The sequence below is a fragment of the Marmota marmota genome, unplaced genomic scaffold (genome assembly GCF_001458135.2).
Source record: "Marmota marmota marmota unplaced genomic scaffold, marMar, whole genome shotgun sequence".
Lineage (NCBI taxonomy): Eukaryota > Metazoa > Chordata > Mammalia > Rodentia > Sciuridae > Marmota > Marmota marmota.
This window is the reverse complement of record NW_026000242.1, coordinates 1915974-1933743: the sequence shown is the minus strand read 5'-3', so window position 1 is coordinate 1933743 and position 17770 is coordinate 1915974. Positions and strand designations below refer to the sequence as shown.

The following is a 17770-nucleotide window of genomic DNA, read 5'->3' as shown; positions in this document are numbered from 1 at the left end:
ATAAAACTTAAAAGGGTTGATCTGGAATCTGGAGGCCCCGCAGGTCGATATGCAAGACCAGGAGAAGACTGGGCCTCTGAAGTGACGCTCTGAAGCAAAGCACACTGGCAGCCTCTGTCATGGGAGTCTTCTGCCTCGAAGCTGACCCACTGAAGCTCAAACCCAGCCGCGAGTAGCCTGGGACAGCGCTGCCGCTTTAAGAGAGGGGCGGGGCCCGGGTACAGGCCAGTCAGGGCCAGCCCACAAGGCTCCTTTTCCTTTTTGATCCATTCAAAAATTACTCATTGCAAATTCCCGGACTGCTTGCAGAGGAGAAGAAAAGGGGCGGAGTAGGGAGGGCTACCGCAGGCGCAGCGCTGGGAGCACCGGGGGCCCGCCTGGCTGACGGCTGGTCCCGCAGAAGCTGCTTGCCAGCGTCTGGCTCCGGTGGCCTCACCAGGAAGCGTCAGAGTCTCGACACTAGGGAAGCTCGGAGCGCCGCCTCCGCCGCCGCCGCCACTCGCCTGGCTAGCGATCGCGGAGCCCCCTCCCCTGGTCCGGCCCGCGCCGGACGACCGGCCCGGGAGCCTTCCCTGGCAATGGCTGGCCGCTAAGCCCTGGCTCAGTACGGCAACCCCAGCCCGCTCGGCATGGCTGCGAGAGAGGAGCTGTACAGCAAAGTCACCCCCCGGAGGAACCGCCAGCAGCGCCCCGGCACCATCAAGCATGGATCGGCGCTGGACGTGCTCCTCTCCATGGGGTTCCCCAGAGCCCGCGCGTAAGTGACTGGTTGGGAGTCCCCGGCGACCTCTCCCACACCGCACGGCCGACCCTCGGCTTCGCTCCGGCTCGCCTCCCTGCGTCTGCCTGACAAGCGGCGCGCTCCCCGCTGCCCACGACCTGTTGGGGGCAGAATGGGCGCGAGAGCAGCCCGGGACTCCTCTCCGGGCCCTGGTACTGGAAAAGAGGCGGCGGAGGAGCGCTGGGCTGAGGGCTTGATTCGGGTTGTCTAAAGATTGGGGGCACAGGTATGGTGTCCCGGTTAGGGTGCTCAGAACCCAGTGCGCGGGCCCTGCGGGTGGAGCTAAGCGGTTCTGTCGCGCGCGCTTCCCGAGGTCTCCTGCGTTGAGCTCCCTGAAGAGGAGGGGCCCCTTGGAGGACTCTGGCAACCTCTCCATCCGGAATGCTGGGCTGGCTTGGGACCCTCTGGTGACTGGGAAAGGTCAAGGGATTGCGGGGCAGGGAAGCCGGCGCCCCCCCCCCCCCCGTAACGTTTTCCAGCTCCGGATGTCGGTCTCTGGTTTGGTCTCCCTCAGGAGTAGGAGGAGCGGGAGCGTGGGTGTTGCTGCGTGTTCATTGATAGGGAGGATGGAATGAGGGGAAGCGATTCCTCCAGGGGACCCGGGTTCTCGTCAGTGGTGACGGCAGTGCAGGAATCTGTGGGTGCCTGAAAGTAAGGAGGGGGAGCTGTCCTCCTTTTTCCTTCCTCCCAGAAGGTGGGCTAGGGAAGGGCAGAGAGAGGGCAGGTGGCTGCCGGGACAGCCAGCTGGGTGAGAAGATGCCTGATTGCCAGCACACGGGCAGCAGCAGCAGGCGTCTTCTGAAGCTGGTCAATTCGAGTCTTGGGGGCTGGAACCCTGCCTAAGAGAAAACCAGAGCCCGGTGGCCAGACCCCTCTCCCCAGTTGGAGAAGTGAGGGCACAAAGCCTGGGTTCTTGCCGCTCCTTTACATCTTTCAATTACATCACCTGAACAGGAGAGTTGGGCAAACTTTATCAGAAAGCGCCAAGCAAATGAAAGTTCTTTCTTTTCTCCTCCCCCCACACCTCACAAGATGGTAACTCTAGGTCTCCCTCCTTTGTCCCTGGTGAACTTTATTCTTTACTAACTTGACTGTACCCTAACCTCTTTATCAAAGCAAATTCATGAATTTCTCATTCCACCCAGCCACTGGGACAGGTTGGAGTTGTGTTGACCACATTTCGTGGAAGGTCACAACGTGGACCAAAGGTTTCTGCCTTCCATTGACTTCCAAGCATGAAGGCTCCAATTCTGGATGCCAAAATTGCTGGGAGAAGATGTGGTGGGCTCTGCTGGGGTGTGTCAGGTGTGAGTGCTGCAAGTTAGGTCCTTCCTAAGAATGACAATGTGCGTAACTCTTCTTAAGAGCTGGAGGTAGCATCTGGGAATGCTGCAGAATTAGCTTAGTCCTAGCCTCATTCTTTTCTGAAATGAGGCCAGCATTAAAGACCTGAGTTGCTTAATTAAGGGAAAAAGTACTTAGCTGAACTCCTTACACTGTCATATTTGCTATTCAGCAGGCTTTAAGGGAATATTTTTCCCTGAACTGAATCCAGGAGGCCTTGCCCAGGTCCTTGACACATTAGTGCGATGGTCTAATTTTGGCTTGTTCTACTCCTCAAAATCTCATAAGAGCTAGCATTTATTGGATACTTACTAGATACTATTCTAAGTACTTTATCTTTATTACCCATTCCCCCCCCCACAAACTAATGAGAAAGGTACTATTTGCCCATTTTATGAATTGGGAAACTGGGACTTGTAGAGGTTACATAACTTACTTAAGGTCATAATAGTAAGTAGTGAAGCTGGAATAGAAACCCAGGCATTGTGTCTGCACTGCCAGGTCTCACATCTAGGGACAAGATGTGAATGATTAAATGTGGGGGCAATGGTCAGAGCAGTTCCTGACACATAGGACACAGTCCTTAAATGTTAAATGCTGAATTAGTTTCCCTTGGCTGCTATAATGAGTGACTAGAAATTGTGTGCCTGAAATCAACAGAAATGTATTTTCTCATGACAAAATCAGTATCTCTGAGCTAAAATCAAGGTGTCAGCAAGGCCATGCTTTTTCTGGAGGCTCTAGGGGAGAATTCATTTCATATTTCTTCCAGTTTCTAATGACTGCTGGCATTCCTTGGCTTGTGGCTACCTTATTCCAATCTCCGTCCTTATTGTTATATTGTCATCCCCTCTTTGTGCCAGATCTCCCTTTGCATGTCTCTTAGAAATTTTGCATTACATGTAGTAATTTGGTGGTGGTGGTGGTGGTGGGTATTAGGGATTGAACCCAGGCCTCCTGCACCCCAGGAAAGCACTGTACCACTGAGCTACACCTCAGCAAACCCCACCCACTTTTTTTTTTTAAAGAGACAGTATCTTGTTAGGTTGCCCAGGCTGACCTTGAACTTGCAATCCTCCTGCCTCAGTATCTTGAGAAGCTGTGTGTGTGCTCCTGAACCTGACTCTATTTATTTGGTACTGGGGATTGAATCCAGAGATGCTTTATGCTTTATTATTGAACAACATCCTCTGCCCTTTTTATTTTTTATCTTGAGGGGGGTCTTTCTAAATTGCTTAGGACCTCACTAAGTTGCTAAGGCTGGCCTTGAACTTGTTATCCTCTTGCCTCAGCCTCCAGAGTTGTTGGGATTACAGGTGTAATCCCAGCTATTTTTTAACCTATATATGAAACAAATATTATACATATTAATGGGGCACCATGTATTGTTTTGATACATGTATATGTTTAAATCAGGCTAAACTTAAGTATCACCTCAAATATTTAATCATTTCTTTATGGGAAAATTTTCAAGATATTTTCTTCTAACTTTTTGAAATATTTGGTACATTATTGTTATTTATAGTCATATGCATGCTATGCAGAGATAGCACACTAGAGCTTCTTGCTCCCATGTAACTGTAACTTAGTACTCATTGATCAATCTCTTCCTGTTTTTTCCTCCTCCTACTCTCCCTGGCCTCTGATAAACCAACATTTCTTTCAAATATTATGAGATGAATTTTTAGATCTCACATGTAGTACTTGTCTTTCTGTGCCTAATTTTTTTTCACTTAACATAATGATCTTCATTTCTGTTCAAATGACAGGATTTCATTCTTTTTTTTTTTTGGCTGAATAGTATTCCATTATGTATAAGAGGATATGTATGTTTGCACTTGACCCACTTGGACAATCCAGAACAATCTCCCCATCTCAAGATGGTGAACTTAGTCATATTTGCAAAGTCCTTTCTTTATCATGTAAGGTAGCATACACATGTTCTAAGAATTAGGTTGTGGCTATCTTTTGAGGAGTCATTATTTAGTCTATCACAGCTACTATTATTATTGTGCCTGGTGCTGCCTTTCTTTACCAAAGTTAGTAACAGAGAAGGCCTGGTGGGAGGGAGGTGGAGTTTTCTGTTCTTTCTTAAATTCTGTGTCCACATGCCCAGGGCTCTTAGAGGTCATCTGATCTAGCTCAACTCCCTGAGCAGGCCTAATCTTCTCTACCTTATCCCAGAAAGGCTAGTGCAATTGGCTTTCCCCTCAATAACTCAGATCTGTAACAAGAGGGGTCAGATTTCAGAGAGCAGACTTTCAACTTCATTCTGGAGAACTGAGAAGAAAGATTGCAAGGGCATCAGGCTCCACTGATAAGAAACTTCTTTCTTAAGTCCTCTGCTTAGAGGAAGGAGCAAGATGAAAATCTAAAGCAGGAAAGAACAGGTCCAGGAGGAAGGGATGAGAATGATGACATCCCAAGCATGGCCCTTGGGAGAGTGGTGGCAGCAAGGCCAGGTTTTTCCTGGAGGTGTAACTGGGTCTGGAGTAGTGAGAAGCAAGAAGGGACACACCTTGGCTGGGCTCTGGGTGGGCTGCAGAGAGGACAGAGGCCAGGAAGGCCTGGTCCCATTTCAGCCTATGCTGTGCTGAGCTGCAGGCTTGAAAAGTCACTTAACCCCTAAGGGCATGGCTGGTGCCCTCTCAGGGGAACATGCTCAATGAGTATATGCTTGTTAAGTGCTTGACAGAGCTAAAAGCACAGAATGGCAGGGCTGAGCTCAAGCAGGGAGACGTGGAGTGTGCTCTCTCTTGCTCATTACTCCTGGAGCTAGGCTTGGGTTTTTTTTCAACCCATAAGAATTTTAGGCCAATGTAGACACTGCTGTAGAAGAAACTTCCCATGGAGAAAGGTGGACAGTGGAGATCTTGTGGGATGCATGTGTGTGGTGTGGAGCAAGGAGGTCTTAGGGACGAAACAGGAAGGAAAATTTCAAGGGGCCAAAATGGCCTATCCCTTCCTTTTTCTTTCTATACTCATTAGCACTTCCCTGTTCCAAAAGTTCTAAAAATAAAAGCCTAGCTTCCTCCAGGCAAGTGAGGTTGTTGGAAGGAAAAGGTCAAGTGGACGCATGGGCAGAGGCCCCAGGAAGCGGAGGCCCCAGCCAGGAGAGGGGCTGAGTATGACTCCTGAGAAGGCAGGACAGGAACTCTGATAAGAGCTGTGTGGTGTGCACCCGACTTCCTGCAAAGCACCAAGGTCCCCTGCTGATCTCTGTGGCCTCTGGGGGACTGAGGGTCCTATGCTACTTAAGCCTGGGGCCAACTGTGGGCCTTAGAGTAAGTCACTAAATAATTGAATCTTAGGAGTCTTTGCTGGTACAACCCTGACCTGTTTCTTATTTTTATTTTTTGAGGCTGCCTATGGCTGGAACTTTCTTTGTCTACAGCAAATGACTTGGGTATGTTTCCTCAATGAATAAGAGATAATTTTGGGAGCTGGGGGGGTTGGCTGCTCAGTGGTAGAGTAATAGCTTAGCATGCAAAAGGCCCTGGGTTCCATCCCTGGCACTGCAAAAAAAAAATAGTATTTTTGAGTAAGGAACTGGCAGAAGTTGAGTATCCCAAGTTTCAGTCCAGCTTGATACTTGAAGCTTTTAGGTCTTGCATTTAACCCCTTTCCCTCAATACCATGATCAGCTTCTGTGCATGGTAATACCCGCCCTGTTAACTCAAGAAGCTTTGCAAAGATTAAACAGGAGAATGGATAGAAAAGACCTTGTAAATTTACAAAATAGAACTTGAACACTAGATTTTATTATGGTCTTATTTTGCTGGACTAGAAGAAAAGCAAGGAGGAGAGATGGTAGTGGAGGTGTCTGGTAAGGATTTACATGAACTATTGGATTGTTTTTTTGTTTTCCAACTGAGAATATTTGAACACTGTTCAATGTTAAGGAGAAAAACAGAAGGAAAGAGCTGGAATAAACGCGCCTCCAACTTGGCTTTGGACAGTGAGCTCTGTTAGCTATGCCTCACTGCCCAAAGATAAAGGCAGCTCGAAGCAGGCTCCAGAAGGAATTGAGAAGCAACCTGCAGAGCCCGGGAATTGAAGGATCTAGTTTCTCTGGCTTTCTCCAGCTTACCTGTTGGTTGACATTGGATCCTCCAAAAGCACTTGGTCAAACCAGCATCTCTGAAATGTCTCTGACTCTGGCCTGGGATCTGTGACTCCTTTCCTAGTGGCTGTGTTGGTTAGAAAGAGAAGACAAATAGGAGCCCACATGGAGATGAAGGGCAGGGCAAGGAAGTCTCTGGGTGGGCAGGTCTTATACAAGGTCATGGCAAGGAAGTCTCTAATCTATCTGCCATAAAACTGTGCACACATGCACATGAAATTTGTGTGTTTTTATGTAATTTAAAAATTACTCTCACATTCATTAAGTATCCCCCTTAATTAACACAACAGTCCTGTAAATTTGAGTGGTTGAGCACACGTTGTCTTAAAGGCAAGGAGATTTGAGGTTCAGTGGAGCTGAGAGACTTACCCACAGTCACACAGTTGGTACAAGGAGACCCTGTTGCCATTAACAGCCTCAGGCTACAACTTCAATTCCAGTGAACTTTTTAGGCTACACAGAGGTCCTGATTTAAAAGTAAAGACCCTTTGTTTCTTTCTCTTTTTTTTTTTTTTTTTGTGGTACTGGGGATTGAATCCAGGACTTCACACATGCTAGGCAAGCTCTCTACCACTCAAGTTTTGAGACAAGGTCTTACTAAATTGTCCAGGCTGGCTTCAAACTTGGTATCCTCCTGCCTCAGGCTCCTGAGATTACAGTTCCACTGTGTCTGGCTAAAAGGAAAGACCTGTACATGCCTTCTTTTTATGTTCATTGAGGTAAAACTATGTACAATAAATTAAACCTACTTCAAGATTGATGCATTTGGACAAATGAATGTACCGTGTAATCACCAAAATAAGACACAACACATCCATTGCAAAGGGATAACTGTTTTCTAGTATCCCTTTGCAGTCAGTCCTGGGCAGCTTTCTGTCTGATTTCCATCATTATAGATTACTTGCATTCAGGAGTCATAAAATACAGCACAGAAGTACCTGGCTTCTTTTTTTCAGCATAATAGGTGTTTTTTTTTAATCTATTATTATTTTTCTCTCTTTTTGATACTGGGAATTGAACCTGGGGGCACTTTACCACTGAGCTACATCCTCAATCTTATTTATTTATTTATTTATTTATTTATTTATTTGAGAAAGAGTCTCACTAAGTTGCTTAGGCCTAGCTAAGTTGCTGAGGCTAGTTTCAACTTGAAATCCTCCTGACTTGGCCTCCCAAGTCACTGGGACTACAACATATATATATATATTTTTGATCCAGATCTTCCATGTATCAGTAATTTGTCTCTTTTGATTGACCTTGAAGTTTCAAATGTGCTAGTAGCATAATTATAACCACTTGCACATAGTTTCTATGAAAATTCTCTGTTACGCCCTAATTTCTAATAATATCTTAGGTTTTTAGACCACTTTAGAGATGATAATCACTATCAAGTCTCACTCATAATTTGACCAGAAAATGGAGGGTCAGAAGATGAAGTGCCTTGGAGATTGAAGAGCATCTTGTCTTCTGGCTCTGTCCCCTGCTTGGGGACAGCTGCCTCAGACTCCAGCTGCCTGGGGACTGTCTTTGCCAGAACCAAAGGTTTTGCTTCTCAGAGGCAGCAAACCTAGGGAGTCCTATGTCCTGCCAGCACTCTCCAGCTGGCCATGGCTTGGTGGTGCTGCCAGTACCTTCACTATCCCTGCAGGCTCACGTGCAGGGAGCTGTCCCTGTACAGGAACATATGGAAACTGAAGAGCCCCATCTTTATCTGCCCTACCCCTCTGCACAGAAGTTTGAACTCATGGCAGTGGTGTAGACAGCCTGGGTTTGAATCCTAGCTCTGACCCTCACCAGCAGGTGAGCCTGGGCTAGTTGCCTCTGTTTTCCTATCTATACATTTGTTTGGTTTTGTTTTTGAGATAGGGGTCTCACTATGTTGTCTAGACTCACCTTTAACTCCTGGGCTTAAGTGATCCTCCTGCTTCAGCCTCCTTAGTAACTGGGACTACAGGTACCTGCCACCATGCTCAACTCTGTTTATAAAATTTTTGCAATATTAATGCTCACTTCAGAGAATGCTGTGAGCATTCAGAGGACCGGCTCATGCAAGCAGTTGGAGAGTGTCTGGGTTTCAGTAATGAGGGCAGGTTCTCCTGCCACTCAAGTGCTGAATCCTGCATGGCTTCCTTTGTGGCCTTGGCTCTGTGCGCTTTTCCTCACTCCTCTCTGAGTTGGGACACAAAATAACAAGATGCGGTAAAGACCAACGTATGCTTTCCCCCTCAGTACTGCATTGTGCTCCCATGTGCCTCTCTCTCTCTCTCTCTCTCTCTCTCTCTCTCTCTCTCTCTCTCTCTCTCCAGAAGGCCCTGACAGGATGCCAGGCCTAAGCACAAGCAAACCCAGAGTAGAGCCAGCCCTGACCAAGCCACTGACTATAATAAATGGCTGGGCTTAGGGACTCGAAGGGTTACCATATGGTTGTCTTCTGATTACTCTCAAATGGAATCAGAGTCAAGGCCTGGAGAAAGTGAGAGAGAAGCACACCCTAGAATAGAATAGATCATTTGCACTGTGATGGGCACAGCCTCAAGCAGGATGCAGAATCCGTGCCAAGAGAATGATGTCTGAGGTCCTATAGGGACTGAAAGCCCTGTTTTCTTCTCTGAGGATTCTCCACGGGCCACTGGGTTTTTGCCCAAAGGCTTCTGGGAGAATCACTGATTTTTCTCTATTCCCTAGAAGATAGGCAGTTGGATATAACAGTGGCCAGAGTCCTCTGCCAGGAGCTCAGGGTACATGATAGGTGATCCCTTTCTTGTTTCATCTTGTTAACATCCCCATTTTCCCCACAATGTTGCAGTCATGCCACCAAAGATCTTCCCTAGTGGTCCTCTGAACAGCAGGGATTATACATTTTCTAGGTCTGAGGGAGTAAAGATTTACTGAATATCCAAGGCTCTGGACTCTGTCACACCCCACAGGGAGCCCAGTGGTAACACACCATGAAGACAAGCTAGATCACCTTTCTTTCAGACCACGGCTTTGTCCTCTGTTTATTAATTGTTTGGATTCACATATGTCCTTTTCCTTCCCAGGCCTCAGTAGTCCTAACTATAAAAGGGGTTGAACTCAAGCACCTCCAAGATCCTCTGCAGTTGTGATGACCCCAGGGTGACAAGGACAGCGGTTTTGAAAAGCTGGAGGATGTTTTCACTACTTCATGTATTCTTTTCTATTCCAGAGCATTTGGCCTTTCTATATTTACATTTGTCTTGTTTTTTCCACAGTGCTTTACTATCAAATTCATCTCCTCATCCTTTAAAAACAGCTCTTCAGGACTGTTGATATTCCAGAGAGTAAATAAATGGAAAAAAAGAAAGATATGAGGCAGTTACAACAGTAGGGAGTCATTTAACTAGTATGCATTAGAATAATTTTCAAATTGGTACATAATGTGCTTTCTTGCAAAATGCAACCAAAGTGCTGGTTAAATAAGAGAGGAGGTGGGTGCCTTGATCCCAGCACCTGGAGTAAATAAATTGTTCATGGACACCTTTTTAATTAAAGGGACAGCTTTCCTTCTGTGGAGTCGCCAGCTGTTTGTGTAACACTTCCCGTTGTGTTCCCTGGCCCCTGTGGAAGCATAAACATTCTTGTACATAAAGCAACCATGGCAGTGAACTCCACCAGGGCCAGGGCTGTTCCCACACGGAGTGGGAAGCTGAAAGAAACTCCAACATAGCGGCTCACAGCAGTCCGGAAAATGCCACGGGGAAGCTGACAGCACAGATGGCCAGAGGCAGCCGAATGTTCTCCATTCCTTTCAGATTTTGTTAGAGGAACCCTTTCTGTGAATCAGGTAGCAGGATCGTTTAGAATCCTACTTCCGTCTGGACTGTGCCCTGTTTAAAAATATTTACGGAGTGCATTCGCTTTCTAAATATTTATTCTTTTATCCTGGATAGGAAGCACTTAAAGAATAGGAAAGAAATCTGCCTCCATGCTGCCTTTGTGTACAGTCTATTTAACCGCACACAGACCATGCACAACTATGCAGGTTGCTGGAGTCTCAGGCAGCGGCATCTGTACTCTGATTTCTCAATCAGCTTCCACTTGAACTGCCTGCTTGCTCGTCTTTTCTCTCTCTTTTTTTTTTTCCTGATCAGATTTTCCCCACCTTCAAGAACTAATTCAACCACAGCACATTTGGCTTCCCTTCCCTTTGCTTCCCCTTCTCTCTTTTCATCTCATCTCCCTCAAACCTCATTAAGCATCATTAATCCCCCGTGAAGCCAGCAAGACAAAGGGGATTATCCCCATATTACCTACAAGGATACAAAGTGAACTGCTCAAGGTCCTCTGCCACTTTGTCCCTGAGAAGTTCCCTGCGTGATGCCATTTTTTTTTTAAATATGTAGACACAACACTACATATTCATGGGCAACTATTTTAGCCTGTGAGTATAGGACTTGGGAGCACATGGGTAATTAGATGTAGTCTCTGCCCTTGGGGAACTGACACCCTAGTGTGGAAGATGGAAAGTTGTGATAAAGGGTGGTAAATGTAATGCAAGAAATAGAAGACACAACTGTATGAGAGGAGGAGGAGGAGAATATAACCAGACAGGGAGCATTGAATTAAATCTGAAGCAGCACTCTTCTTCAGGTTGAGAGGAGGGCTTTGAAAAGACCAGTAGACAATTCAAATGATTTCATACTACAGGTCAAGCATCCTTAATCCAAAATTCCAGAATTGAAAATGTTCCAAAATTTGAAACTTTGAGCACTAACATAATGCGGCAAATGACAAATTCCACAAGTGACCGCATATAACAGGTAACAGTCAAAATCGGGCATACTGAATTGTATGAAATTACCTCCAGCCTATGTTTATGAGGCTTCTATGAAATATAAATGAATTTCATGTTTAAGCTTGGGTCCAAGATATCATATATATGCAAATATTCCAAAATCTGAAAAAAAAGTTATCTAAAAATCCTAAGTACTTTTGGTGCCAAGCATTTTGGATAAGGGATACTCAACCTATATATACAAGTATGAGATACTGCAATGGGAAAACCCTCCAGAGTCAGAATCTTGGAACTAAGATTACGTAGAACTTACCTTGTCCAACACACTCTTTTCAAATTAAGTAAAATGAGACTAGCAAATGAAGTCGCTTGCAAGATTTAATAGCCAGTCTGTGACCAAATGGAAGCTTAGGTTGTTGACCCCTAGTGTAGACCATGATTTGCTTTTTCCATATCAGGCTACCCTGAGTCCAGGCTCCAAGAAATAGACTTCTATTAAGGTTTGGCTCTGCTTTCTGGAAGCATGGGCTGATCTATTGTTTGAATTAGCCCTTTCTTATTGTTCTTTGTCTTTTCTTTTCCTTTTGCTTCCTTCCTATTGCTGGCTATTTGTGTGCATCTCAGCTGATAAGAGGACAAAACTCACTTGTCCATAGGCCAGTTGGAATGGGTAAGCCTGAGAAGGGTCAGATAGTTGGATAAGGAAGTACTATTCACACAAGAGAGAGTGAAGGATGTGTTGGAGGGGGCCTGTAATTGTCTCAGTCAACCCCCCCCCCATGAAGGTAACAACAGGTTACATGCTGCTATGGGGTAAAGAATTTTGGCTTTAAAGACAAAAGACTGAATTCAAGTCCTGGCTGTGTTACTTTCTAAGGGTGTGGTTTTGAGAAAATTATTTCTACAAGTTGGATGAATCAAAGTGAAGCAATGGATATAAAAGTTAAAAAGTCATGCACACACAAAAGGTTACTATTATTTGGTATCAGCAGTTGAGTCCTGGTACTTTTGGGATCTCCTAAAAACCCTAAGAGCTGTGGGTTCTGTGTGGTGATAGATGGCACTCATCATATGTCATTGTTTCAGAGGCTAATCCCATTAGGATGAGGATATATGGGCCACTTGAGAAGCCAGTTGCACAAAAACGAACACTTCCTTCTAGAAGCTTTAGTTTTTACTTCATCTCTCTTGAGTACGTGGGACAAGAGTCATAAGGAGTTAGCATGTGACTCTTATGAAACATGAGAGGTTTTGTAAATGATAGCGAGTATGGCCAAAGTCATGTGTAATAGTATCCTTTTGCTGCTATAACAAATTTCCACAAATTCAATGACTTAGATCAACACAGATTTGTTCTCTTACAATTTGGACATCAGAAATTCAAAATCCAAAATCCAAAATTACAGACTAACATCAAGATTTCCCCAGAGCTTCATTCTGTCTAGAGGATCCAGAAAGGACTGTGTCCTTGACTTTTCTAGGTTTTGAATTCCTGAGTTAGGGGTACATTCCTCCACCTTCCAAGAACATTGCTCCAACCTCTGCTTCGTGGCCACCTCTCCTCTCCCTAACTTATGAGGACTCTTATGATTGCATCTCTCCAGCTTAAGAACATTGGCTTCATCACATCTGAAGAGTCCCCCTTGCCATGTAAAGTGACATATTCACGAGTTGAAAGGATTGACAGCTCTAGGAGGCTGTCATTCCGTCCATCACAGTATGTGTGTATGATACTTCTCACAGGAGAGGGGTCTACTAGGCTCATCTTTTCTCCTCACCTTTACCATTCCCAACTCAAGCACTTCACATTTGCTGAGTGCCTACTGTATGCCTACATGATATTTTAAGTACTTCCTATGTGTATTATTTTGTTTATTTCTAATAATGAACCCAGGAGACAGGAACAACTATTATCCTCATTTTAAAGATGAAAGACTAAAACACAGATGTTCTAACTCTCCTGAGATCACACAGCTAGTAAGCAGTAGAACCAGGATGCAAACCCCGGGCTGTCTGACTCCCAGAGTTGGAATTCTTAACCAGCACCCATATTATTGACATGTAGCTGGTGTCTAGTGGAGCTTGAAGAATAACAGAAGGAAAGGAATTTGAGGTCCAAAGGAATGACATGATGTCCCTAGATTACCCAGAACTGGGGTCAAGAGTGTAACCTGATTTGCTCTTTGGTTTGGTCTGTTTCTGGGTCCTTGTAACTGCAGTGTGGTTGGCTGTCTAATGATGTGGTCTGGAATCAGGATGATGTTATCTCCCTTTCTGGAAGTGTGTGTGTGTGTGTGTGTGTGTGTATCTGAGTATGAGTGTGTGTCTGAGTATGAGTATGAGTGTGTGTGTGTGTGTGTGTGTGTGTGTATAATCCAATTCAGCTCCCAACTGTGGGAGGACTGGAACAGGGTTGTACTTGGGAGTCACAGCTGAGGATCCCAGACTCAGCCTGATGCCGCCAACTGAAAGAACTTGGTTGAAACAGGAAGCATGCTCCTTCTCCTGTGTCCTCAATGAAGGGCTCTGAGGGCAGAGTGCATAGTAGTTTGTCTGGTACTTGAGTTTGTGCTCAGACTGATATACATTCAAATTTCTACTCCTCTTTGGGCAGCTTACAAAATCCCTCTAAGCCTCATATTTCTCATCTCTTAAATGAAGGTGATGCTATCTGCCTCAAGGAATTGTCACAATGATCAAAGAGATGAAGCATATAAAAACACTTGGTGCAGAGCCTGACCTGTAAGTGCACAATCAATGGCAGATGTGATGGGGAAAGTCCTGATCTTTGGAATCACTGATTTGAGCAGCGTCTAGAAGGGGATTCTAGGTGTAATAAGTTTTTCCAGTCTTTGGCAGGAATGTGTTTCTAAGTTCCCTCCTCAACCTCTTTAAGATTTAGGGCCTGGGAATAAATCATGTTCAGTCAATTTGATAGGCATTCTGGGGAAGGCTGAGAGACAAGGGGAGCCAGTTCAGGGATATGGAATGGCTCTCTTCCTCAATGCACATGGGAGCCACACCGTGCCTGCTTTCTGCCTGGCCTCCCAAGTGCACAGAGCTGCTGTTCTCTTTATCAAGAAGAATCCACAGGGCTGGGGTTGTGGCTTAGTGGTGGAACGCTTGCGTGGCATGTGTCAGGCATGGGGTTTGATCCCTGGCACCACATAAACAAACTACATAAACAAAATAAAGCTATTGTGTCCATCCACAATTAAAAAAAAATATTAAAAAAAGAAAAAGAATCCACAACAATTATAGCCCAGTAGTGATAATGACAAGGGGCCCCTGTGGAAGACAGCTTGTAGGTAAGTCTTGAAAATCAATTGATCCATTGAGATGAGACTCCTGGAGACCCCAGACCTTCAGCAACTTTATTACATCCGGATTGAGGAAAGTGGCTGAAGTTCTTATCTTGCTCCAAATGCAATGTAAACTCACAGGCTCACCCGTGGAAGGCTGAAAGACAGCAGTGCTCCTGGTCATCTGACCACATCAGACATCACAGAACTCCCAGCATCACTTCATCCATCAAGCCTCGGCAGGATGGTGACAAGGGTGGCTGTTCTATTGTGGCCTACAGCTGCCAACCCTGCAAACCAGAGGAACAGAGAGATAGCCTCAGGAGGAGGGTATGAACACCAGTAAAAGCACCCTAGCAAGATGTCCTGCTCAATGAGTGCCAGAGGCTGTGGGGCGGGATGACTCTCAGGGGACCTCAAGTAAACAGAGAAGGTTGCTTTTTGCTAGGCAGCTGGCTCTGAGGATGTGGAGGATGAAATCTCAGCATGTCAAGTTGTTTTGCTTTTTGTTTGGTTTCTAAAAATTTTTTCCTCTCCAACTGCTGTAGTCTGGGGAACTAGTCTCTGCTTTTCCGAGTTGTCCTGGGAAACAGTAATGTGGGGCTGTGTATGTTTAGTCTGGAGAAGACTTGATGAGGTAGGGAAGATGTTGAGGCAGGACACAAAGAGGGTCCGGTTTAGTCAACAAAAATTTGCCAAGAGATGCCTGGGACAGGCTCCCAGGAATTTGCTAATAAGTTTTAGAAGCAGAGAGAGCAATAAGACCCAGTGCCTGACCACAAAGAGTTCCCTACCTCTCGGGAAGACAGTCAAGCAGATGACTTTGACATAAGGTGATAAGATTGAGAGGGAGGGAAGTTATCTTCTACTAGTATCCGAAGGACTGTCATGTGAAAAGGGTATGATTATTCTGTGAACTCTTAATAGGTGGATATAATTGCTGAGAACAGGACCAGATTTCAGTCCATGTGGAAAAACAATTTTGGAAACAAGTGGCCCAATGACACTTGCTCTGTCTCCTGAGGTCTTATTTTCTCAGTCTACTTGTGATCAAACTCAGCTGAGCTTCTGATCAGCAGCCCCAGAAGGGCCCAAGTGTTCTATATGGAGTTGGAAACATGTCTGATGTCACTGGCGATCAGGCTGGGACCTGAGGCCTGTGGGAAGGGACATGGCATTGAAGGGTATCCCTTATGGATTAGCTTCTGGGTATCTGCTTCCATGTGCATGAGCCAGTGAGCTGGGTAGTGATGAGCTGATGGCAGTCCAGCAAGAGCCTCTGGAGAGTCGTGTCTGAGCATGCTCTCTCTTGCTGGATAGGTCTTTACCGACGTGTACCCGCCCCTGGCTGGATTTGAGTCTGTGGCAGTGAGTCGAGCCTAGCATTTTGGGGACCAGGGGTTGGGAGTGGATATGGGTGGAAGTTTATAGAGGCATCCGAAAAAAAGATGGCAAGCCAATCCAGTGTAACCAAGTCAGGGAAAAACAGTCACCCAAAGAAGGAGGAAAAAGAACTCTGGAGCTGGAGAGGAGAGGAATGCAGGCCCTGGGGCTCCTGAGGATGACTTTGAACTTGGAATAGAGTTAGGAGGCTGGAATTTTTAGCAGTAAGAGGAATAGCTGTAGGTCAGCCCTTACAACAGAAAATTCCAGAAGGGCTAATGTTCTTTCTGTTATCACTGCAGTTTCTGAGGATAAGGAGAATACATATTGCAACACACACAAAAAAAAATTCACTAAAGAACTTGGGGCTCTTTCGGTTTGGTCATCTTGGCTCTGGAATGGCTTTTCTGAACAGAGAGTTTTCCTCTCTCAAAGAGAAAGAAGAAGATCATGCTAAAGAAGGAAGGAAGCATTCCCCTGTGTCCTCAGCCTTCTCAATATATGCTGACTCCTGCCACAGTAGTGGAGTGTCACCTTAGAGCTGTATACCTAGGGTTAAGGATGCCTCTCTTTCCTCTTTTCACTAACTTCCTGCTTAATAGGGGTTTGTTTTGTGGATACTGTGCTAGGACCAAAAGAAACAAATACGAATAAGAAATGACCTCTGCTACCTTGACGCTCCTAGTCTGGTAGGTAAAACAAATGCAAAATAAGTGAAAATTTAAAAAAGAAGTGAAAAGTGAACCTATAAGTACATCACACTCTGCTAAGTGCCCAGATACAAAGAGATGCTACAGAATCACACAGATTCTAGTGAATGACTCCACCGGGCACCCTTAGTTCTACCAAAGGGCAGGAAGTGAATTCAAACGAGTCCTCAAAAGTGTTGACAGTAAATACTATTTATTTATTTACTTATTTATTCACTTATTTAAGGTGCTGAGGATTCAACTCAGGATCTCATGCAGGCCAACCATGCACTCTACCACCAAGCTACATCAGCAGCCTAATTTAATCATTTTATGTACCAGTCACTAGCCATAGCACCTTATAAACACAACCTATCCTTCCCTGCAAACCTAGGCAGTTAGCATGAATAAACCTACCTACAAATGAGGAAATGGAAGCTGGAAAAGTTACTGCACATGTACTATTAATTAGGGGCAGAGCTGTTTCTAACCCAAGTTCTCCTCCTGACTCCAAAGGCTTTGTCCCTGGACCTATGGATGGCGTGCCTTGGTTTCTGCTTGCTGGCTTATTTTCATTCCTGGATCACAGCTTTAAACTCACTCACTTTAAACTCCAACACCATGACTGGCAAATAAACGTTCCTGGCAATGAAGGCAGCTGCTGTTTCCTGTGTTTAGAGACCACATTGCAGGGAAGTGTTTTAAGAGTTGTTTTGAGTGTTGTGTCTGCCCCTCCATGCAAAGTGTGGATGCCGCTTCTGAGAAAGAGGAAGGTGACGTGGAATGCTCAGTGTTAGGTGGCAGTTCCCATTTGCTGGGGATTTGCAGAGGAATTTGTATGTCACAGGATGAGATCTGAGCCTTTGTTCTCTTTGGTCTGAGAGCATGTGGTCTATGAAATCAATGGACTGTGAGGTCAAAGTTCTAGTGCTAGCTCAGCTGCTGATGTGTCCTGGAACTTCGGGTGAGACAGTTTATGTCTGCCTTGCCCATCTGTGCAATTTAGTTCTCCAGAGTTGTAAGGAGCACTTCTAATGAGCCAAGCATGGTATAGGTCAGTGGACCTCAGAGATAAACAATGTACCTCCTGGCCACAGTAACCCCTGCAATTAGGAAAGGCACAGAGACATAAGTGGTAGTCACAAAAGTAAGTATGTTGAAAGGGGAGCTACTGGTCCAGTTTTCAAAGGACCAACTTGGAATGGCAGGGAATCTGGAAAGTCTTAATTAAATAAAGACTTGCCATGGTGCTAACTGTGTTATTGTACTCATCTCAATCCTGAAGAAAGTAGTAAATAGTTTTTCCATTTTACAGATGAGAAAAGTGAGACAGATACATTAAAAGGGTTAACCAATTTGGAAGGACTCTACAAATATTCAGATTCATCTGGA

At 45.3% G+C, this 17770-nt stretch overlaps 1 protein-coding gene across 3 annotated transcripts in view; it reads left to right on the top strand.

The window, feature by feature from the left end:
• Window positions 1–238: 238 nt before the first annotated feature.
• The window catches only part of Ubash3b (ubiquitin associated and SH3 domain containing B), a 146450-nt gene continuing 128918 nt past the window's right edge, over window positions 239–17770 (top strand). Inside the window, exon 1 of one of the 3 annotated variants that reach the window (XM_048795709.1) lies at window positions 239–757. In XM_048795709.1, coding sequence (XP_048651666.1) covers window positions 630–757 — 128 coding nt within the window. In that variant the 5' untranslated portion in view covers window positions 239–629. The remainder of the gene's footprint in view (window positions 758–17770) is intronic. The other 2 variants (XM_048795708.1, XM_015489717.2) reach the window with 2 other exon arrangements.